Source organism: Ixodes scapularis, unplaced genomic scaffold (assembly GCF_016920785.2).
Source record: "Ixodes scapularis isolate PalLabHiFi unplaced genomic scaffold, ASM1692078v2 PGA_scaffold8__174_contigs__length_109621045, whole genome shotgun sequence".
Classification (NCBI taxonomy): domain Eukaryota; kingdom Metazoa; phylum Arthropoda; class Arachnida; order Ixodida; family Ixodidae; genus Ixodes; species Ixodes scapularis.
Window position 1 is genome coordinate 27,570,862 of NW_024609883.1, and position 23,258 is coordinate 27,594,119.

The following is a 23,258-nucleotide window of genomic DNA, read 5'->3' on the forward strand; positions in this document are numbered from 1 at the left end:
ATGTTTCAAGCGTGTGCCTGCTTATATATAGGCCTGTGTAGAGGAAAGTGTCGACAATCTGCTTGGTATGTGTAGCTATTTCTATAGCGAATTGCTACTTTGCCTCGCATCATATTTAGATGAATTACTGATATTTAAAACGAAAGTCTGTGGCCTCCTGGAGTTTGAACTAGTGAAAGTTGACTGTGGGTCAGAGAGCCACTCCTGTGGAGAGGGGAGGAGAGTGTGAGAGCGAATGCAAAGAAGGAAACTGGCAACCAGTTTTCTGCCCGGCAGAAGGCGATTTTGTGGGTCGCCCTTTAAGGTCCATATTTATATGAAAAAGAATGTATATAAGTTGCGACGTTGCAAAAAAAACAAAAACTGAGGGGAATTTAAAAAAAAACGGGACTTGTATGCCTGGAAACGTGGTATATAAGCAATATCGCAGCACATTTTTCTTGCTTCGTTTTAACTGTATGCTAGGAAAGCATGGAAGATCAAAATTGAGTGCAAAAATGTATCCGTATCGAACAACGAAGAATCTTGACCACGGTTTATCTAGAAGTCACATTTACCCACATTTGTTTTGGAACAGTGTATATTTGCAATTGAATTGTGATGTTTTGAATTTTTATTTTTAGGCCTTTTTTTTGTATTTAGTTTGTTGTTTGAGAGCATAAAAAGACCCGTGATGCTGATCGTTGCGTTGGGTTAGTTTAAGTTTGCGTGACACGGAGCACGAGAGAAACCGAAGTATACATACTCGCATTGTGCATGAGCGTGCATGCAGATATGGTCGTTCTGTGGGACGTGTACGAGGGCACTTTCCATCTAGGACCAGTCCCCCCCCCCCCCCTTCGGGTCACTTGTTCCACCCAACCGTTTGTCTTTCGAAGTACGCCGTTACGCAGCCAGCAGAAGTGGCTGTTCCTGTGGCCCTTTTCCGACACCGGGACCAGCCGGTGCCTGTGCATTGCATTCGGCATGTCTCAGATGCTCCTGCCACCCTCCCACCAGCCTCGTCCCACAAGAGCACGAAGAGGCTGAAGTGCGTGGCAGTGCTCCAGCAACGGGCAGACGTCCAGCACGCCACGCCAGGAACTGTGCAGCGGAACTGCTCCTGCGTTCACCGAAGTTGCCAGCACAATGACTGTTGCGTTTGAATTGGTGTGCCGAACAGTCGTGACCGGCGAGGCGGGAAGATTTTATGAAACAGTGTTGTGTTTGAACGTTGTGTTCTTGATGCGAGTCTGACGCAGGTATACTCGCACGCAGTGCCACTGGGTCAAGAGTCCTCTTTATCGCGACGAACTTTCGAGGATAGATTCTTTTCGGCCTCTCTTTCACGGAGCTTGTTGACGTAGTAGTGGAGATCTTTCCAAGGCTCCGAGAGTTGAACGCATGCGCTGGGCGAGCGCTCCACATGGGCTCTTTACGGCGGTTGCCTCGGCAAACGTTTGGGTCGAGGGGTCGCGTCCGATTCTGTTTGGTTGCACGTGGCTACGATGAACATTTGGCAGCATATTTCCGGTACCAGGTTGTGTGGCAGAAAATTCTGGCTGCTAATCAAGAAGGCGAACGCTGCTACTTTTTATTCTTAGTTTCTTTTTGCAACTACTGCGTGTAGAGAGACAAAGTAATGTGCATTTTGTAGGTTTGGACCATTGAAGATAACCTCTGAGCACTATTTTGGTGAACCAGTTTTAGTGGTGCTAGGGTTGAAGCTTCTACTTCTTGGTAAAGGAAAATTTGTAAATCCGAAACTTGCAAACCCCTTTTGTAGGAATGGGCGAATAGAGGATTTTGGGTCTGAATCCAATTCGAAGCTAATAGCGACTTTACAATAATTTTGAATCGAATAGTTTGAATAGTACAAGCAACAAATACCACAAGATATGTTTAAAGTATAGTTTTATATTTGCCCTTATTTGGTATTAGAAGTACTGTAATTGTAAATTTCAAGTGTACCGAGTTCGGGAGCACGAAATGGTCGGAAGCTTGCGCCACTTGGCCGGAAATCCATGCCGGAGTATTCGGAAAGGTTGAATAATGCAATATTGTCGAATACATTGATTAGAAGCGAATGCCGAACAGAACAGAATTCAATGGGCTATTCGTAATCACCAAACATTCGCCCATCCCTACCCTTTTGTAAACACGCCGACAATGGCGGTAGCGTCCCAAAGAACTTGAAGGTCTGCAGTCGTGGAGACTGCACTCCCTCGCTGATTTGAAGGTTTTTCTCATTCTTGGGACACTGTCATCCTGTTTAGGGGAGTAAACAATCAAATCTTGCTTAAAATTACTGCTTACTAGGTAAATGTGATTTCTTGGCAATCGGATCATTTTGCATATACAGGCTGTTTGTGTTTTTACATGTCAGTTATGTCAGAAGTCAATTATGATGTGGAGGTCTTTTTCACTTTATCGGGGTAGACTATAGGCAGCTAATTGTTGTAGTCAGTTGGCTATTTAAATAGTGCTCTCATTAACTTTTTAATTACTGATCATGTTGGAATTGCTGTTCCAACGTGAACTTAGACCAATTTATACACTTTGCACCGGACTTCCATATAGTGGTCGATCATTTTTGGTTGGCCCGATTTGGAAAATGGTATTGAAAAAGAGTGTCAGAAGCCCTGCTCTCATGCAGCGAGGTGCAGAAGAGAGACGTGTCTGGTGCCCGCGACACAAGCGTGTTGCGGGCACAGGACTGCTTACTGTAAAATCCCGGTGCCCCTGTACTCAGTTTCGGAATCTGGCGTCAAAACTCAAAACATGATCGACGAATATCTCGAAGCGCGTCGCCTTTTTGCTAATTGTTTGTATCGGTCTGGCCTCCTCAATGGACCTTCCCAAGCAGCACGGAGTTGGCCAGTCATCGGCCATTGGCCGGCAAAGGTCCTTGGCCAAGTGGCCGGACAGTGGCCAGGGACTGGCTGGTGACTGGCCTTTATCTGGCCATTGGCCAATGGCCACTGGCCATCAGCCATCGGCCAAGCATTGGCCAATGAATGGCCACTCTCTGGCCACTGGCCAAAAGACCATCGCCAGACACTGGCCATTGCTTGGCCAAAATCCGTGCTGCTTGGGGTTTTTTCAGTAAGCCTCCGCGCGCACGTATACCCTCTCCCCTGGCTTTGCTTCCCGCCGTCACCATGTCCGGAGGGCACCGTCCCGCACAACCAACTTTGACAAAAAATAATCCCTGGAGAAGGGTAACAAGAGGGACAAAGGACAAGCACGAATCTCCAAACCATCTAGGTGACCGGTGCGCGACTGAAAAAATCCGCCTGGTCCGGGTATCGAACCCAAGACCTCTTCATTTCCAGTGGAGCGGTCTATGAACTGAGCTAACTAGGGGTTAGACGTCAGTAGAGCAAACGGGTCTTAACACCAACAAGGGTGAAAGGCTTGCATTTTAAGGTGCAAGCCTTTCACTCTTGTTGGTGTTAGACTGGTGCACCTGATTCTACACGCTGCGACAAGTGCCCAAAAGCAGTGCTACAGTGAAACCCGTTTAGAACAAACCCACGTACAGCGAATTATTGTCGATATCGAACTCGCGGAAAATTTAAATAAAAATGCATGTAGAAAGTATTTTTTATAACAAACAACACATTGGCTATATCTAACTTTTCCCCTCGGTAAGGCTTCCAAAAACGCGCAAACAATCGTCTTCTAGCCTGTCCCTTCCCCCAAAAAGAAGCAGGAAAGAAAAAAAAAAATTTCAAAAGCTAAAGTTGCAAACAAAATTCAGCAAAGAGAAGCGATTCAGAAGGAGAGAACGCTAAAGAATACACTGTGCATGCACGCGTAGAAGAAAAAAACAACTTTTCATTATAAAGCGTTTGCCTACGAAGAAAAGTGATTCAGAAGGGCAAATCAGGTAAAAAAACAAACCCTGCGCGCATGTAAAAAAAAGAATTTTTAACGCGTGTCGCAAGGCGGAACTGAAGACATTAGAAAGAAAGAAAGAAGCTCTCGCCTTACAACGAACGTATCGTGGAAGTTCGTTGCAAATATTTTTTTTTGCTATATCGAACTGATCATAGCGTTTCCTGCTGCTTGTTATAAACGGGTTTGACTGTACTACCGTCGTTCTGCGGCTGCGATCCTGCTGTCGCACAGGCTCTGCGATGAAGTTCTTTCGAGCTAAAATACCGTCTGCACCAATGCGATCGCTTCCTTACCAACCAATGGTAGGCTTTGCAGTGGCTTGTGCGATCAGAAGAGGCAGGGTTGTAAATTGGCCCAAAGTCGAAGTCATTCCCTACACCTGTTTCAGCTGCTGTAGTTGCACACTAGATGCACCGAAACATTTGTACGAACAAATAAAAATATGTATTTTCCTTAAAAAGTATTGAGACATGTATGTTTCATTATTACATCTACATTACTCAAGGGTGGCGCTCTTAAAGGGGCAATTCAACAATTTCAAACTTTCTGTAAATACTGCTTAGAATTGTTCCTCAACATTCACAACATGTTAAACGCGCATTATTTATTTCTATCCGCTGCCAGAACAAAGGCTTACGTGATCGGGAGTCGATTATATGCCGCCAATCATAGCCACGCGCCGGGGTTGGCAAAGTGAAAAGGCACATGCTGAGTTCTACACATCGCTAAGGTTCGGCTATTCCCGTCATCGCAGTGATTGGGCATGAGTCACTGCCCGAATACATGTGGTGGTATTGATTGCAACGAGCTTAAATCAATTGCTCGCGCAGTGCTCGTATCCCCTGTATAAGTCGCATTTAAATATTGTCGCTTCGTGGATTGCAAAGCTTGAAGACAAAATTTCGGGAATCGCATTGTTGACGATGCAAATGTGATTCCCACAACTTCGTCGTCAACTTTTGCGAAGGTGTGTCTAAAAGAAAATGTTCGCTTTTATCCTTATAAATATGCGGCGACAAAGCTTCCTGGTCAGTGGCTTTGTGTGCGAGTATACTAGGGTCCCACTAGTACTAGTAAGCTTGTGCAAAGTGAGAAAGACTGCTACCCAATATCGTTGCACGATTCCTGCCAAACTCTTCACAGTCTTGATTTACGTTCTCTCTTTAAATGTTAGATTATATACCATAAAATACCTGGCAAGCATCCACTCAAAATTTAGAGATAATCGCAAAAAAATGGGGGATGGGCACTTGTCCGGTAATCAATTTTACATATCAGTGTACTGTGCACACTTTCTCAGACCTAACGAATTTGGGTATGGGCGCTTAGTGGTATGGGCGGATGCTTGGTATTCTACGGTAGGCAAAGAAAAATTCCTTGCACTCGTTTATGCTGCCGTACCGACAGAAATTGCACTGTCGTCGGAGCATGTGTGAAACCAATTGTTACAAGTGCCAGCTGTTGCATTGATGTGTTTTGCATATACGCCGCATTTAAAACAACCTTCAGTTTACATGGAGTTTGGCCTTTCATTGGAGTGAACAGCAGGATACGGGGGGGGCGGGGTACTGCAGTGGAGCGTCTGCTAACATATAAACACCGGATGGGCAATGACGGAACCCTTGGAATCTGGTGGTTGTATGTGCCACCAGCCAGTGTCTTATTAGATTTGCGTGGCTAATATACACCACCCTAAGGGCTCATTCACACTGGAAGCGGATCCGCGTTCGCAAAGCGGTTGCGAACGCGGTTGTATAAGGATTCAGTACAATTGCACGCGCACACGAGGACATCAAATGCGCGTGCAATTGCACTGGATCTTTATACAACCGCTTTCGCAACCGCTTCGCGAACGCGGATCCGCTTCCAGTGTGAATGGGGGGTAACGCTGACTGGACAAGGGAAGTCCCTCCTCCGCCTACGCAAGACAAACGACTTGCCTTGCTCCACCAGTCGGATAATCGGTTTAGTTCCCTCCCAGTGTCTGGTCTCGCCGTCCTTAAACTCGCTAAATCAGTTGCACTTTGGCAAAAGCGGGCAGAAGCCCTTTGGAATAGGCGATCAAGCGCCTTGCAGTCTCCCTTTCACACGCTCCATGTCTCGATGTTTAACTCTCTACATCCAGTTTGGCACTCTCCTGTCCCGGACCCAAACAACGTTTGAATCATCGTACCTTATACGTTCTCTGGCAATGTCCATGTTGCATGATCTAATGTCTCAGTCTGCAACCCATATTTCGCTCTCTAATCATCATATTTTCCATCACGTTTCTCTACCATTGCTTTAAAAGTTTGGCCTAAATTTTCTAATTCGCCTCTTCCATCTTGCGTCGACGCTTCTGTCGCCAGGGTCGGATAATGCCCTACACTCGAGGACAACTTCACGTGACTATGCAACGAAAGGTATGGGAGCGCGTCAAAATTTGGGGGTTTTACGTGCCGAACCAACAGTGCATCTGGCACACCCCGGCGCAGGACCGGAGATTACTTTTGACCACCCAAGAATCTTTCAATGCGGAAACAATATCTCATTTACAGGCACTTCCGCAATAAGCCTCTTTCAGATCGTGGGCAGTGCGACCGAGATTCGAACCTGCTACCCGGGGATCCGCGAGCCGGCGCTTCGCCTCGGAGTCGTCAAGGCGGCGTATGGGAGCGAACGTTCTCGCGCAGCTCGAGCATAGATGAGAGCTACACGTGCATGCTCTTTTTTCTTCCAAGGAGTTGTCCCCAATTGTAGCGGTGGCGGCACAGAAATCTCTACCCATCGTAGCCTCGACTCGGCTTCGATTCCAAGTTTTGATGGACCCCTTTGGAAAGTGCTTGCTATCTATAGTTGGTGACAGGTTAAAAGTTCAGGGGAAGCTCCTCTGACCTTAGCAGAGCGAACGCTGGAGAAGAGCTGACCTTCTGCTCCAGCGTTTGCTCTCCTAATGCGGAGAAGGGTGGGAGGAGCTTCCCCTCAACTCTTAACTGGTCATGGACTATGCTATAGTTTGTTGCAACTCAAGAAGCTAGGGCGAGGAAAAGGAAGGTCGGGGAGGAGGAAGTAGACGGAACACTGGAGAAGAGAGGGGGAAAGCTCCTCCTCTCTTTAGCGTTTCGGCTGCTTCCTCTTCCTCGGCCTTGTCGAGTTGCAACGGACTATAGCTGTGGCGCCAAGTATCCGAATAGTTTTGGCACATACTCTAATACGTCAGCATTGAGCGTGAACCCTGCCCATTCTTCCGGCGTCATGTTTAATTGCTCTGGCCCAGAGCCCTATATCGGGAAAGTTTGGCCAGTTTACGATTTCGCCGCCGTAACACCTTTCTCCCGAGTGAGCCAAGCGGCCCGCGGCGCAGAGCCAGAGGCACGAGCGCATAAACTCCCAGCTGCTGCCTGCCGGGTGGGGAAGGCCGCCATTTTCATTCATTTGCCTGGTAAAATGCGCAGGATCGACATCTAAATTTCGCAAGCTCTGGCAAGAAAATGACATAGTGTTATTTTTCGATGCGTTAAAAAGCTTAAGGAATGCAGTTCCTCAATATTAGGGCACAGACTTTTATACGGGCAAAAAAAAAAAAGTCGGCCCGTAGCAGACGACATATAGCCTCAACAGTGCTTCTGCACCGAAAGCGCGCTCCGTCAAAATGGCGCTCATTTCCTCTTTGCTTCCTCCGTCGGCACTCTCCTCCCTTTTTTTCTCTCCGGTGCCTTCGTTGCCACACTAGTCAGACTCTCCCAATATATGGCTCTGCTCTGGCTATGGTTGTGAATAACTAAATTTGCGGCTCCGCTTGCTGTGGGCCCTTGACAGAACTCTCTCTATGCACGCCACTGGGGCTCCGCTCGTTCCTGCCATTCATCTCGTAAACTGACCTTATCGATTCCCACCAAGCTCGAGTGCACTCCGAAGGAGCGCCAGAAGCTCTAGAGAAAAGTAGAAAGTAAGCGGGGATTTTTTTACGTATCCAAGAACAATCCCCTTTTCAGGTTTTTATCTCCCAGTATGATTTGGGTGGGAGTTTCTCCAGAGGAATACAAGTGCCCCATCTCAAGAGAGTGTGGTTGCCTCGACCGTGTATGTGCCTCCGGAACACTGCCTCGCAGCGTGAAGTGGTTAAGCAAGCAACAGTCGCTCGTTCTTTGAAACGGTATATTTTTGCAGCCTGCTCTCGGGCCAGAAGTGCCTTTGGACGGTACATCCCTGGCACAAACAAATCTAAGCAATTCTCTCATGTAAACCATTAATAGGAGCTTCGGAATAAAAAACAGATAGTGAGTGACGTATAATGAATGCATACAGTGGCTTCAGGATGCAGTGCAATGCTCGTTGACTGTCGCGCTGAGACTTTAAATAAAAGACCCGCATGGAGTGAAATGAACACGAGCTTTGCCTGAATGAGTGCGAGTATGGAAGAATGAGAAATGGTGATTTTCCTCGAGGCAGTAAATCTTTGGCAGGAACTGTATGAACCATGAACGGCTGTTAAGACAGACGGTGAGTCGTCGGGTCGAAGGAGACGTGATCAACGTCTACAACGTCCAATTCATCCAATGCGACAGCCGTAAAGAGTGTGGCGACGCGTATTTGTCGAGACTGCCCACGCTTTTTAAAAATGGCAATACCGAAACAGAAGACAGATGGTTCTATAAAAAAAAAAAAAATGAGAGCTACCTGGAGCTTACACTGCCACATTTGCACAAGGTGAACTCCACGCAAGGTTCAATGCTTCACCTCGGAAGTTCACTTCGGTGCTGGCACAGGCACGAGAGCGCAGCTCTGCAGATTCCTACGCCTGTTTGAGCATTCTCGCGTAGGAAAGTGCTTTTGAAGACCACACACTCGTGCCTGTACCTTTACCAGCACCGGAGTCAACTCTCGAGACACAATATGCACGGTCTTTTGGAAACTCCAGTGAAAAGTTTCCCCGAAGTCCTTTTGTGGCTCAGTGTTCTGGCCACCAGGTGCCGCAAGCATGTGGGGTCATAACAAATGAACGGCCGTAGGCATCTTGCACATTTGTTCGTCGCGAAACCAAAGATCACCAGGAGTTTTGGCCACTCGACGGAGGCAACGCAAAGCCACCGGGACCAGTGGCGGCGGGGCTGGGTGGCGCAGCCGGGCGCAGACCAGAAAGGCACGGCGGTCCTACACTGGGGTCCCGAGGGCCGGGAAGGCACGGAGGCGGGGCTAGAGGGAGGAGGCAGCCAGGGTGCTGGCAACCAAGTCCCCGTTAGGCAGCGGCGAGGGGCGTGTCTTCAGCAGGGCCACCAGCTCTTGGGTGCACTTGAGCCGGTCCCTGTCCAGCGCCAGCCGCTCTCTGTCCAGTGCCAGGCGGCGCTCCTCCAGAGCCACCAGGCGGGCGCATAGCCCGGCCTCGTCCAGCCGGGCCCGCTTAGGGGCCTCGGCGTCCGTCTGCGTGTGCACCGACTGCGAGACGCGCACGAGCTGAAGCTCGGACTCGTCCGAATCTGCCGGCAGGGCACGCTTGACCGGCGTGATGGACACTTCGCGGTTGCTCAGGGCCACTATGGTCAGGCTGCTCGGCGCCGCCGGGGGTGCCGCCGCCGCCGCCGGCGCCTGGACGCCCTGTTCCTGGTGCAGGAAGCTGTTGGCTGGGATCGAGCACACGCTGGCCGGGATGATCTGCAGCTGCGGGGTCGGGGTCCGCTCGGCGCCCATGAGCCGGAGTGCGGTCAGCTCGTACGGCTTGAAAGGGCTCGAGCGCTTGGGCAGCTTTACCTCGGCCACGATGTTGGACCACTTGCGGCGCACGTCGTCCGCGCTGCGCGACATCTTCCTGGCGAGCTCGTCCCAGCAGGCGCGCTTGGCGCCGCTCTCGCCGGCCGACAGGAGCAGCGCCGCCTTGTCGGCCACCAACTCGACCAAGCGGTCCACCTCCGACGCCGAGTAGGGCGCCGAACGGCCCTCAGTGCCGCCCCACTGGGTTCCCACGGCACCGGGGGCCCGGCGCGGGGTGGTGCGCAGGCGCGCCAGCCCGGGCTTCGAGCTTTCCATGGTGCTTCGAGCGCCCGAGTAGCGTCCACGCACCAGCGTCCGTCGGCAAGCGTCACTCCACGGACCGCGGACTCACCGCCGCCGCTGCTGTCCGGAACGCGGGAGGCGCGCGCTCCTTCCAAAACAGTCTCGCCATCGGTTCACCAGGGCTCAAGGTGCCAAAGGGGTCGCGGAGGGGTCCAAGCACACTGACAAAGAGGTGACGGCTCCAGAAAACAATCCGAAGCGCGAAATCGCGCTGCACTCACCAAAAAAGAAACGCGTTTTCTCAGACCAGCAATGGATCGAACCTGACGAACCTCTATTGTATCTATGCAAAACGAGATTCGAGGCTCATTATGGAGTTCGTAAAGTTTCGGAAGCTCGACCGAACCTGAGGTTCGCTAGGTTGAAGTCGAACTTATCGAACTTGGAAATGCAACCCCGGTGCGAGCACGACTGGCCGGCGAAGTGCGATAAGTTCGACCAGAGTACGGCCGTACGGCTCGGAGTTCGACCACATTCTACCAATTCTACCTCGTTGAGTTCGACAAAGTTTAGGTGGAAAGACGAATCTAATAGCGACACCCTTTATATTGAGCGGTAGCTTGCGCCACCTAGCCTAGAAACGAAAAGTATGGCCTCCGAGATCCCGAAGTAAGGTGGCCGCGCGCGGGAAAAGACGACGAAGTGCTTTGAGCAAGGAACACGACATTTTGCTCTCTCGGTATCTTTTACGTTTGAAACCTGTGTACTCGTATCCTGACCTGGCAGTTTTGTTTCGGCAAGTGGAACTGGGCTTGTCTCTTACTACCAAACGCCTCTGCACGTAAGGGACCACGTCTTCATCTGAGAAAGTAGCGAACATAGGTGACCATTCATCTTCTGATGTCACTCCTGGGCAACGCCCAACTGTAAACCCCATGGAAGACAGCCTTGCTGCCACTCCAAACGCCTCACCCGAATTTTCTAACTTAGAACATTCCGACATGGAGCAGGACAACGACTCTGGAGGACAATGGTGCATCTCTGGAAATCGGAAACGTGTTCGAAGTGATGACTCTCTCCGATTCTGGCACAACACGTGTGCCAAACAACGTCTCCAACAGTCTCACTGTCGTATATGCCCCGACTGACTCAGAGAAGAAATTCACTTCCCTTAGCAGTCTCAAGGTCACACAGGCTCTCGAGAAAATAAGTCCAGAATGCATTCTTCAAGTGCGCTACAATCAACGACTCAACCTTATTGCAGTTCACGTCCGAAACGGACATGCAGCACAAGTGCTGATGAGCAATACACTACTATGCGGTATCCAAGTTCGACCATAATCTCCGTTGTCAGGCAAAACAAGCGTCGGAGTAATTCACGACGTTGATGCGGATGTCACCGATGAAGAACTGGCACAACACCTACGATCAGAAGCCAAGATTGCCAATGTGCGACGACTTGGAAAATCTCGAGTCGTCAAAGTCGTCTTCAGCGGCAGCCACCTTCCGAGCCATGTCTTACTAGGATATGTGCGACACTCTGTTGTCCCATTCAAAGAGAAGCCCATACAATGCCACAACTGCGGCGGTTTCGGACACAAAAAATCGCCTGCAAACGCGCCCAAGCTTGCAATCGATGTGCCGAGAACCACGTTCTGACAGCTGAGGGATGCACGTCCAGTTCAGTGAAATGCATAAATTGCAGCGGCAATCATGAGGCTACATCGCACATATGCCCGAAGTGGAAGGAAGCACAGTCTGTAGCTACATATTCAAAAATGAATACCGTAGGGTTTCGTGAAGCAAGATCCGCCATCTTCCGTCAAAAAACGACCAGGGACACCACCGAGGGCACCAGAAGAGCATAGTCAAAGTCAGAAGAAACTGGTAAGGACACTTAAGGTGTATTCACACGTCGGACAAATTTCGGGAACCATGTCCGCGGACCTGTGAAATATGCGTATCACGTGGCTTCGATGTCACAACGGACTAGGCCGCGGACATACGAATTAATACTGCATGGTTGCCGTGGACCAAGGCGAGAACTGCGAGTCCGAGCTCGTACCTTTCTCGCTGCCTTCGCTGCACGAGATATCTGTTCAGGACTGGTATTTCCCAACGCTCCCACCTCGCGCCAGAGCCTTGGTGGTGCTTCGCTGCGTTCCAAGCTACAAGAAAACGGCCACGCAACGCACGTGACGGTCGATTCCAATCCCGCCAGCGTCTGATATACCTGGCATTGAGGACGACAACGATGAAGGATCTCAGCGATGAAGCGACGCTGTGTTTAATCGCACTCGTAGAAGAGTTTCCACAGCTTTGGTGCCTTCAAAACGACCAGTACCGCAACAACGGCATAAAATCAGAGCTCTGGAAACAAATTGACAATGAAATGCAACGGCGCTACTCCCAGTATGGGCCTTACACGGAAGGTGGGTTCATTGAAGGCGGACTAATTAGTGTCGACCCCGAGTTGTATTTGACCGCTTATTGTTGTCTGATATTTCAGAGGGAGTGAGGAGCTTTTTTCAAGATAAGCGACGCATCTACAGCCGGGAGAAGGAAAAGATCATGAAAACGAAGAGCGGCCAAGCTGCGGAGTACACGTACAACGGTAGATGGAGGTTCTACCGCAGTCTCCTGTTCTTGGATCGGAGCAAACCTGTCCTTTCCCGGGAGTGCAACGAATCTTACCAACACAATGATCCCAGTGGAGTGAGCAACGTTTGGCGGGTTGACCCATTCGTTTAACTTAATTTTTTAGACCTATCGAACGAAACGTTGTCGAGCGTTCGTTGATGGAGGTCACTGAATCCTATTAGCTTGGCTGACGTTCGAGTTCTGGCTTTGCTCTACACGCTTCAGCATTTTTTTTTTTCGTTCAGGCTTCAGCATTTTGTTTCGTTCACTCGTGTTAATCACGGTTTCTTGAAGTGTTGATAGTCTCTGGATGAAGCTGCGAGACACTATCCTAGGCTTTGACAACCGGCGGCCCGCGGGCCGGGTCCTGGCCGCAAGGCAGTTTCATTCAAATGTCAGGGCCACGCAACAGTTTTGACCTTAAATGCAGTGTACAGGGTCCTTCATTGAGTAAACTTTTTTTTATTCAATTTTGCAAGTGAAACGGCCAACCGCCGGTGAGCCTTCGATGGGTCCGACCTGCTGCGTCTATATAAAAAACAACTCTCGCTTCTCCCACAATACTACGGTGGTGACATCTACGCTTGTTCACGTAACCCATCGACGCGTCCTCTCTTCACTACTAAAACTATCTCTCTCTCTCTCTTTATCTATCCCTCATTGCTCTGAACAGTAAATGGCCGACACTTGCGATATTCTGTACATATAGTTCCTCTAGAGTAACGCATTCGTATTTCTTTTACCTTTCCAGATGGACAGTGAGACAGAATTGGCGTCTGTTATGACCGAGATGAGGGAACCCGTCCTTGGCACGCATTCCACACACACACCGCGCGGAACAACGAGTTCCAGTGTGGAAGCGTCTGGCACTCCTGTGAAGCGCTGAAAGTGCGATGACGGAAAAAAGAAAGCAGATGACTGCTCCAGCTCTGGGTGGAAAGAGCGCACGGTTGCTTTCACTAAAATTTCCGAAAGTTTTGAAACTGAAAAAAGTGGCGACGATGCTGATAATTTTGGAAGAGTTGTGGCGGGCCACATGAGAAGCCTGAACGGAACCAATTTTATTGGGTGTCAGGTAGAGGTACTAGAACTCGTCAAGCGTTACCTAGACCGACAGCAAGAACAAACGTAATTCAACGAACCCTATTTAAACTAAAAAAATGTTAAACCAAAATTAGCATTTCGCGCTCAAAAGTGAAGGGAATACTTGAAAACAAACAAATGCTCGTATCCTTTGCCTGTCGTACTTATTCCATTAGGACCTGGCGGCTGTTTTTGTTGGAGTGGGTGAGTGTGTTAGATTGCCAACCAATATTATAGCATGACGAAATAAAAAATAAGAAAACATTGAAGATTCTTTCAAGTTTATTGACATAAAGTTGAACAATTAGAGCATACCACAAAAAGTTTTGGTGGTCAGAGTGCCAGCACATGCATGAACGATTGTTAAGTAAAGGAAGTCGCAATATACAGCTCATGAAATGGTATCTTTGCTTCTGCTCTTGTCTGAACATACAGATAAGGTTAAATTTTGTTATTTATCTGCAGATTAAAGGGGCGGTGCAACGATATTCAATTGGGCGGTAGCAGTGCCGCTCAGTGACGATATTTGAATACGGCTTATAGATTGGACACGAGCATGGCGTGGACACTCGATTTGAGCTCGTGTTAATCGATAGCTCGAGAAACATTCGGGTAGTGTCCTGTGTCCAATCGCTGCAATGACGACAACAGCCGAACCATAACAATGTCTGGAACTCAGCGCGTGTCCTGTGCCTTGCCAACCTCAGCGCGTATATGATCAACATTGGCGGCATATAATCGGCTCCAGATCACGGGGCAGCTTGTTCTGGCTGTGAGTTGAGGGGGTGAACTCTGCTCGTTTGTCTTTATTTTTTTCTGCGACTTCGATTGCGTGTGGTGAAAACGAACGGGTATTTCACAGATAATTAACGTCAGGGATTCGTTCTAAGCGGTATTTGCGCAAAATGCAAATATCAGTGCATCGCCCCTTTAAGGCCCGCCTCTTCCCTCTGCCACGCGATGGCGCCTTCTAGAGCTCTTGCCCCGGAGCGCCCTTTGTAACTTCGTAGCCCGCAGTAGATTGTCCTTTTTCGCTGGTGGTCCTCCCTCGACGCTTTAAAGGGATACGGAATCGAAACTTGAAATATAGAGAAAACATCAAGAAATGAGTTCAATATGATCAGCTAAGCCTGTAATGAATAATCGCACGGTCGTATTTTGAGCAGATGGCTATATTTTATGCTCTAAATGCCGCGATTTTGGCGAGCGCTTCAAAATCAGCCATGGAGGAGCGCAATGCATCTCGGGAGATCCGGCAGACGTCTTGACGTCATCATGCCTCGGACGACCAAGCGTACCGTAGTGACGAGTTTTGCCACTTGGAGGCGTCAACGCGTTACAATCTCGCTTTGTCGAAGTACCCAAGGGCTGTAGATATCGCGGGGCCAGCACGCGCACCAAACCTGAGAACAACCGAAGCACGCGTTTGCACGTCGCGCGAGAGCTGAAACCAAGGTGGCTCACTTCGTTTTGGCTCTTTCCACCAAGACGCCTCGGTATTGCGTTCAGGCCTAGGCAATCTATACCAGTGAGCGGGCATACCGCTGCGGCGCTGCTTTCAGAGGCATGTTGTCGTCACGACATTCCATTGAAGCTTCATAACCAACTACCAGGTGGTTTTTGATTATCGTTTAATTCACTTTAAAATATGTTTTCTGGCGTTTTCTAGCGCAATATTTATGTTTCTGTGGTTGTGCTGCTACCTGCGTCGTGTTGAAACAAAGAAATGAGCTCCAGAATTTGGTTTCCGTACCCCTTTAAAAAGCACAGGTGCAGCTCGCAAATAGTTGTGCAGCACACACGCCGCCTTGATGAATGAGGTGACCCTTCCTGGTTCGGCATCGATAGTCGTGTGCAAAAACCTAAAACGGTTTGCCAGAATGCATTTTCTGCTACCCGTCTGGCTCGGCTTAATCTAAAAAAAAAATAAAAAAAAATAATAAGAAAAAACGATAAGGAAAACGGTGTTTAGAAATGACACGATGTAGGCAACACACCTGTAGTTAAATATAACCTTTTCTTCGTCCAAATTTGTACCAGTGTACGGCTTCATTAAGTTTGTAGACAAGGGGAAGGCGTCGTCTCCCACGATGACGGGTGGGACGCCGACCGGTCCAGGTCCTGAGATCGGCAGACCGGCTGTTCCGTTCTCGATGGCATTCCGCAGTGGTGTCGTCCTCCAAATGCCTCCATCTCCATCAGACCCAGGTGCGCCAACATCAATGCACAAAAACCTGCTGTCTGCGTCCACAAGAGCAAAAAGCACGATACTGAAGGTCTTCTTGTAATTAATATACACAGATCCAGAGTTTGGAGGTTTGATAATTGTGACATGTTTTCCGTCCAGCGCTCCAATACATTGCGGAAACTGCCATCTTTCGTAAAAGTTCTTCATTACCGCAAGCCACTCATCTTTCGTCCACGGGGACACCAGATATTTTGGTCCCAGCATTTTGTAAATGGTGTCACAAGTTTCAACTTTCAACTGCCTGCTTAGGGAATGTTGACTCTCGCCTGAAAATTCGCAAGAAAACAAGAAACACGGCTAAGTCTAGCGCAGCTCTCAAATACGCTAAAACAAGGACAAAAGTAAGAAGAATAACCACACACCTGAGGCAAGAAACCGCAGCGTCAGTTGAAGTTTGTCTTTGGTTGGGATGGCTGGACGCATTTCAGTGTCGAGTTTTTGGATGCATGATGCAATTGACGAGAGAATGTCAGCAAACTGGTTGGAGTCAACGCGCAGCAAGCGGCGGTACTCTACGGGGTCGCTCTCCAGAAGTTCTTGATAGAGTAGATTCTGTATACCGAGTTTCTTCTTGGACATCCATGTTTTAATCCATGGTTTTTTTTTGCGTCGATATTAGGTGCTTCCGCAACTTCCTCATCCGCCATCATGAAAGCACACGCCACAACAACTCGTGAAGCCTTGTTGGCCTCCATGTTCGAATTAAAAACAATTTCCAGTCGTTTTCTTTCTTTTTCTTTTCGGCTCCTCTTTTCACTATGCGCAGGAATCCACGAGCATCTTCCACAGCTGTAGCTCGTGCGTACTAATCGTACAGGAAAATGAGCAAAGGTCCATCCGTGCACGAGAACCGTGAGAGGCATATAAAAAAAAGAAAAAAGAAAAAGAAAACCGCTCGTGCAACGAAGTGTACCACGAGCACTTCCACACAATCGGTTCCCGGGCTTGTCCGAGGACCACAGCGGACTCGAAAAAAGGCAGAATTGGATCGCTTTCAAAACCGCTATAATCATGGTCCGGCAGGTCCGCGGACATATTCTGTGACGTTCGCCCACGTGATACGCAAGATATATCAGGACCGAGGAGACGTTCCTCAGGTACGCGTGGACATGTCCCTTGGTTTTGCCTGCTGTTTTCGCAAGAAGAATGGCCGATTTTATACCCCGGAAAAGGTGACGTCACGCCTATCGTAGGAACTTGTCCGCGGACAAAGTCCTGCTTGTGAATACACCTTTATGCTTCAGCGCTCAAAAGAACTGGCCAAAACGTCAAAGGAAAGATGAACACCAATCCCACAATCAGTCAGATCTTGACGCAAGGTTCGTCAAAAAAATCTATACATCAGCCATCACCCAACACGGGACCTTTGACACGCCCCTGTGCCACAAAAGACCAAGTTGAAAAAGAAGACAAAGCTAGCAACCAAGGTACACAGGAAAGTGAAGCTCCTGGATGGATATCAATAATAAAGGCAGGTGCTAGTATAGCACTTGCAGTTTTGGCGAAAATTGAAGCCTCCTGGGCGGGTACCCTTGCATCCATTATCCAGACAATGCTTCACCTTCTAGCAGGCTGTCAGTAGGATCACTTAGCACAAGTGCGCATCGTTACCAACGAAGAGAAGCCTCTAGTTGTGGAACTTCAAGCGAATTCCAACACTGCGGCACAGCACGGCACAGGCGTAGTCCATTGTTTCCTTCGCTGCTTCAATGGAATGTAAACGGACTGCGCACTCGACTTTTTGAACTGCGGCAATTCCTCACAGATAAGAAAATTGATGTCCTGGCCCTTCAGCAAACGAATGTCATGCCTGGAGAGGTACGCTTATCACCTTACGTGTTATATCATAGCGCGGCTATAAACCCTAATGGAAGATCAAGAGTCTCTATACTTGTGCGAGATGATACATCACTCTGAGCTTGACCTTTCGGACCTCTGTTCACCATCTGAAGAGTATGCTGGAGTGACGATCAGAATGGGAAAGACTGAAACGACAATTGTATCAGCGTACGTCACGTTACAAGGCCTCTGGGACACAAAGCCACTTGAAAAAATAAGTAACAGAAGCCGAGGAAACTTAATTATTTGTGGAGACTTCAATGCTCACAATGAAATATGGGGTGGCACTCGCACGGATACGCGAGGACGTCAGATAGAGACAACGGCAGCAGCTTTTAATCTCCGAGCTCTCAACGACGGATCGGCTACATTCTGCCGACGGCACACAAAGGCGAGCACCCTGGACATAACGCTGGTCTCGGCAGAAATCGACGCTCTCTGGACTGTGGAGCCGGACACGGGCGGAAGTGACCATTTTCCAATCAACGTGATACATCCCAGAGCGGCTCCGAAGACCATCAAGGAGTGCAAGGTGGTTAACTGGGACCTTTTTCGTCAATACTTCACTTCCGCCGCAGATAGTAAAAGCTATACAGACACCACGACTTGCATTGCGGTGTGTTTGCAACGCGCAACCCGCATTGTTAAAGGGCACCTCCGCCGTAATTTTTATAGTCACCGATTTCTATAAAATTTTCACCATGTATTTGGATGCCCTTCCTGAGCATGTGTACGAAATATCTCAGAAAAATATTAATTTTCTTAGAAGAAAATGAATTTTGAAATTTACACGTCCACACCCAAATCACTTGCTGCCGCCCTACTGGCAACACTGACGAAGAGCGGCACACGGAGGCTGCCATGATGGCACTGACGTTGCCGTGACGTCACATGTTGGTCAGGGTGCTTGCTTTGGAGCTTGTTGGTGCTAGGACTGTCTGGTTTTTGCTTATTTTATCGGTTTATACAGTTATGTAAGAGCGCGTAATGGCGACTGGAGGGAATTGGTGTTGCGCCGTAGGGTGTAATAACACCACAAAGAAACGCAGCAATGACATCTTCCGTCCCCGCGCTCTTCCGTCCCCGCGCTCGTGCCTTCTGTCCATAGGGAGTTTTAGTAGATAGTTATCAGAGGCCCGCTACCCCTCCGGGCGCGCGCTAGAGCATGCTTGGAAGTGGCGGCGCGATCTCGCGCTACGGAAGCGTCGCTTGAGAACACGGTCTACTAAAACCGTCTATTGTCAGACCCCAAGATATAACAAAAAGTGCCTCCAATTAAAAGGCATAACGTCGATTAGTTTTTCTTGGCGTGCTAGCAACAAAAACTGCCTTACCATTCCGCTTCGGAAGCGGCATCTGGGTCCACATGGCGGCGGATCACGAATGCAGCCGCCGCTGGCGCTTCCCTCGGAGGCGATGCCGGCGGATCGTATGAAAACGGGTTATCGTCATCATCCTCAAAATCTAGCCGCATATCCTCATCGTTGCTCGATTCAGACGAGCTTGATGAGTCCATTTTCATCCGCGGCACAAACACAAAACAGTGACCTGCTGCCAGGCTGGCCAGGCTCAAACTGCACAAGTGCGAGTGTTTATACCATGTGTGACGTCACATCAAAATGGCGGACCAGTCGAGTGGCAAGTTAGTTTCGGTTTCGGTTTCAGCGTATTTTAACGATTATAAATTCTGTAAACAGTTTTTTAATGATTTAACCGCTGCTATAGGCTGAATTTTTAGTATCCTTTCTGAAAATATGTTTCGATAAAAACGCTCAAATTGACGGCGGAGCTGCCCTTTAAGATTCCAGCGACACGTCCTACACCTGACCTTGAGTGGCTTAATCTCCGAGCCGCTCGACGACAAGCCCAACGAAGGGCACTGCAAACGGACGCCTTATGGGATTGGGCACGATACAACCGCATAGATGCTTGCTTCCGTCGCCACACAAAAAAGCTGCAAAAGTGGCAGTGGAGTAGTGACTGTGCATCGCTAAGTGGCCCTGGGGGAGGAAGACGGGCGTGGGGGCTCGTTCGAGCTCTTAAAGGGACCAAAATTCCGCGACATCCCATTACAACACTTGCAATCAAGACAGGTCAAACCATGATTGAAGTGGCGGAGCATCTGGCGGACGAGTTTGCTCGGTCCTCTACTACACAGCCTGTACACCAGCAAACATTGAATGCCCCGCAGTTCACCAGTGTCCCTCCAGACAGCGAGAGCACATTGGCCAGCTACACCGACTTAACGTTGGCAGAGCTTACGCACGCACTTAATTACACTAGAAGGAAGAGCGCTCCAGGTCCTGACGGTATAACGTATCACTCTCTCCGAAATATAGACCCAGATTATCACCCCGACATTCTTGAGAAACTCAACGCCATCTGGAAAGATGGGACGCTCCCAAATACATGGAAAGAGTCAATAATCATCCCAATACCTAAACAAGGAAAACCATTGGACGAAATCTCATCCTACAGGCCTGTATCGTTAACAAGCTGCCTTGGAAAACTCCTAGAACGCATGGTTCTCCGGCGCCTCGCGTGGCTTCTAGACCGAGTAAATGCTTTCCCACCTTCGTTGGCAGGCTTTCGAGCAAGGAGGTGCACAGCCGATGCGATAGGAGACCTCGTGTCGACCCTAGAAGAAGCCAAATCCACTGGCCGAATGGTGCACTGTGTCTTTCTAGACATTAGTCGTGCGTTCGACACACTGCCTCATTCTATCATCATCCAGCGACTCAAGTACTTCGGTATCTGTGGCCGAATCCTCACATTCATAGAATCGTTCCTCACTGGACGGAGCTTCACTGTCAAGATCCCTGGTGCAACTAGCACTTCACGTCCAATCACCAAAGGTGTTCCCCAAGGCAGCGTACTCAGCCCCTTACTCTTCAACGTGGTGATGGCATCGCTTCCTCAATGCCTTCCGACCAACAACGAGACCCTCCATGTCGGCATGGCAATATACGCCGACGACGTTGCCATGTGGTGCGAGGGTCCCTCCGAAAGTGCCGTAGCTATCCGAAATCGACTTCAAGTAGCTCTAGATGCTACGGCTCTGATGATTTCAAAACTCGGCCTCTCACTATCAGTGGAAAAAACCGCGTCGCTCCTTTACCGACCAGTAGTACGAGCACCCGAGCACGCTCTGCGGCTAATGATTGCTGGAACTCCTGTTAAGAGAGTTGGTAGTCATCTCTATCTTGGGGTGCAGGTGGATGACCGCGTGACCTGGAGACCTGAGGTTCGGAGGACTTTGGAGCGATGTCGTGAGCTACTACGAGTCATACGACATCTCGGAGGCCCTTCGTGGGGAGCGCCACAACGTACTCTCCTACAACTCTACAAAGGTCTTATAATGTCGAGGCTCCTGTACTCCCTGCCACTCCTAAACATAGGAAGGGCCCAGATTCGGGACATTGACACATTTCACAGGAAGGCGCTGCGTTGCTGCCTCGGACTTCTACCGTCTTCAGCAAACACCCCGACCCTTGTTGCGGCAGAAGAATGGTCTCTGTCGTTAAGACTTGAGGAGAGAGCTATGCGTCACATTGCTCGCATTAACAGTGTTCCTGCGGTGGACAATATTAATTCCCACATGTTGGCCCGTAAAAATTCTCACCTCGGACAGTTGGCATCCAATTTTCAGCACGAGATTGGAGCACCAGGGGAATATTTATATCCACCTCCCCCACATTCAAAGAGAGCGCCCCTGTTGATACAGGAAAAACAACCAATTTTCCAACGTAAGGCGAATGTCCCCACGTTAGTCGCCCGATCGATCACGTTCGAACGCCTGGAGGAAGCTTACGGTGATTGGATCCACGTATACACGGACGCCTCAGTCAATGCGATCAAGAAAACAGCAACTGTTGATATTACTAGTCCCGAAATAGACTTCGAAGTGTCTGGCCGGCTTAACTTCGAGGCATCATCAACTACTGCAGAACTTGTTGCTATCTGGGCAGCGCTTGAGTCCATTAAAAACATCACCCCGCCAACCAAAGCTGTGGTGCTCACGGACTCTAGAGGCGCACTACAACAACTTCAACGCCTGGAGAGGGCCACCCGTCTTTTAAATAGAGTAGCATTAACACCTGCAACGGTGGAAGACCTTGGCTGGAGTTTGGCTCTGCAGTGGATTCCCTCCCATGTTGGAATTCCCGGCAACGAGAGAGCAGACGAGCTAGCTGCACGGGCTCATAATGACGGGGACCCTACATTCATATTAGATCGCTTTAATGAAGCACACAGACGTATACGGGATACCATCCGCAAAAAACGCCCCCACACAGGGGTTGCGACAGGAAGGCTACCTCCAAGCATCCCACGCAAACTCCCACGTTCAGAGGCATCACTCCTTCACAGACTTCGAACTGGCTGCCCGCATACCGCAAAGCGTCTCCATATGTACAGCCGCAAGAGAGATCCCGGATGCCCAACTTGTGGTGATCCTGAAGACACAACCCATGCACTACTTTTCTGTCCAACCCATGAGGATCTCCGAAAAGTGCTATTGCGATCCTACGCTGCAGTTGGACTTCCCCACTCCACTGCCCTAGAGCTTTTGAACCCCAGTGGAACGCGGGGAATAGTTGAAAAGGCCTTTCGTGCTCTCCTCCAATATCTCCAAACAGTGAGCTCTCCGATCGACTCTGATGTTCGCAGACACAAAACAAAACTTACACGACGGATCTAGGACAAGTATTCAACGTTTAAATTCACGTATGCGAGTGAATAGGTAGCACAGCAAGTTAGCAACATTCTGGTCTGGTGCGGAGCCGAGATGGGAACCTCCGCGGTACACAGTGGCGGATCCAAGGGGGGGGGGGGGGGCGGTGGGGGCGATCGCCCCCCCCCCCCCCCCAAACGCCTCACCCGGCAACCCCCCTCCCCCTCTTGGGGTTCTTCGTCAGCTCGAAGAAAAAACGTAAGCAATCGACGCGAGAAACAAAAGATTAAAACAGCGGTGGGTGGACGCGCCTGCTGGTCGCTTCCAAAGTGGGGTTTATCTCCGTCAAGGTCACGGTACGTCTTCCCGACAGGGACGGCGCCAGGAGTTTCGAAGTGGAGAGACAGTGGGGAGGCGCACCGAATATCAGGGTCCTCGACTGCAGGCACACTTCCAAACAAGGCCAGCACGTCGAGCACGGGGGGAAAATACCTTCAACCTATCCAGTCAACTCTCTCTCTCTCTCTGTCTCCCTCTCTCTCTTTGGGGTTGTCTGAGAAAAATTTGTGCCTTGAAAGCTCCCAAACGCAGACGTCAAGCAGCCTTCCTCAAGGGTACGATCCTATACACAGCGGATTATCCTTCCTCTCTAGCGGCCGCCTTTTCATCACTTTTCGTTTGATGGTTTCTTCGTGGTTCTGGGCTTGTCTTTCGGCATGTCTTTTTTGGCTTGCTTTGAGATGCTGTCGCCCACGGGCTCACTAAAGGTATATTATTGGCACGGTGTGCTCATTGCCAAGGGAAGTGCAGAGGGGACGTACCGGGAGGAGACGTTCCAGGGGGGGGGGGGGGAGGGGGGATGCAGCTTGTACAACCAGTCAACTGAGAGAGGAAGCGAATGCTCTGGGTACAGTGTAGTCTGGG

The 23,258-nt window shown here is 49.6% G+C and overlaps 2 protein-coding genes across 3 annotated transcripts; one reads left to right on the forward strand and one right to left on the reverse strand.

Annotated features, from left to right (window-relative positions):
• Positions 1 to 8,005: 8,005 nt before the first annotated feature.
• On the reverse strand, positions 8,006 to 10,387 carry LOC121833454. The gene has a single exon (XM_042286768.1). The coding sequence runs from the start codon at positions 9,883 to 9,885 to the stop codon at positions 9,058 to 9,060; it is 828 nt and encodes a 275-aa protein (XP_042142702.1). The 5' UTR covers positions 9,886 to 10,387; the 3' UTR covers positions 8,006 to 9,057.
• Positions 10,388 to 12,082: 1,695 nt separating this feature from the next.
• Positions 12,083 to 13,751, forward strand: LOC115325683. 2 transcript variants are annotated; one of them, XM_029986389.3, is made up of 3 exons: positions 12,083 to 12,284; positions 12,362 to 12,567; positions 13,244 to 13,751. In XM_029986389.3, exons 1-3 carry the CDS (start codon positions 12,107 to 12,109, stop codon positions 13,376 to 13,378), a joined length of 519 nt encoding a protein of 172 aa, XP_029842249.1. In that variant the 5' UTR covers positions 12,083 to 12,106; the 3' UTR covers positions 13,379 to 13,751. The 2 variants fall into 2 exon arrangements, with proteins under 2 accessions (XP_029842249.1, XP_029842250.1); XM_029986390.3 differs by having other exon boundaries at positions 12,362 to 12,466.
• Positions 13,752 to 23,258: the final 9,507 nt, after the last annotated feature.

Excerpts from the sequence above, each read along its gene's own strand:
- LOC115325683 (XM_029986389.3), top strand. The coding sequence starts at position 12,107 with ATGAAGGATCTCAGCGATGAAGCGACGCTGTGTTTAATCGCACTCGTA. Across the intron at positions 12,285-12,361 it reads GTATGGGCCTTACACGGAAG|AGGGAGTGAGGAGCTTTTTT; the intron begins GTGGGTTCATTG and ends CTGATATTTCAG. Across the intron at positions 12,568-13,243 it reads AACACAATGATCCCAGTGGA|ATGGACAGTGAGACAGAATT; the intron begins GTGAGCAACGTT and ends TTACCTTTCCAG.
- LOC121833454 (XM_042286768.1), bottom strand. The coding sequence starts at position 9,885 with ATGGAAAGCTCGAAGCCCGGGCTGGCGCGCCTGCGCACCACCCCGCGC.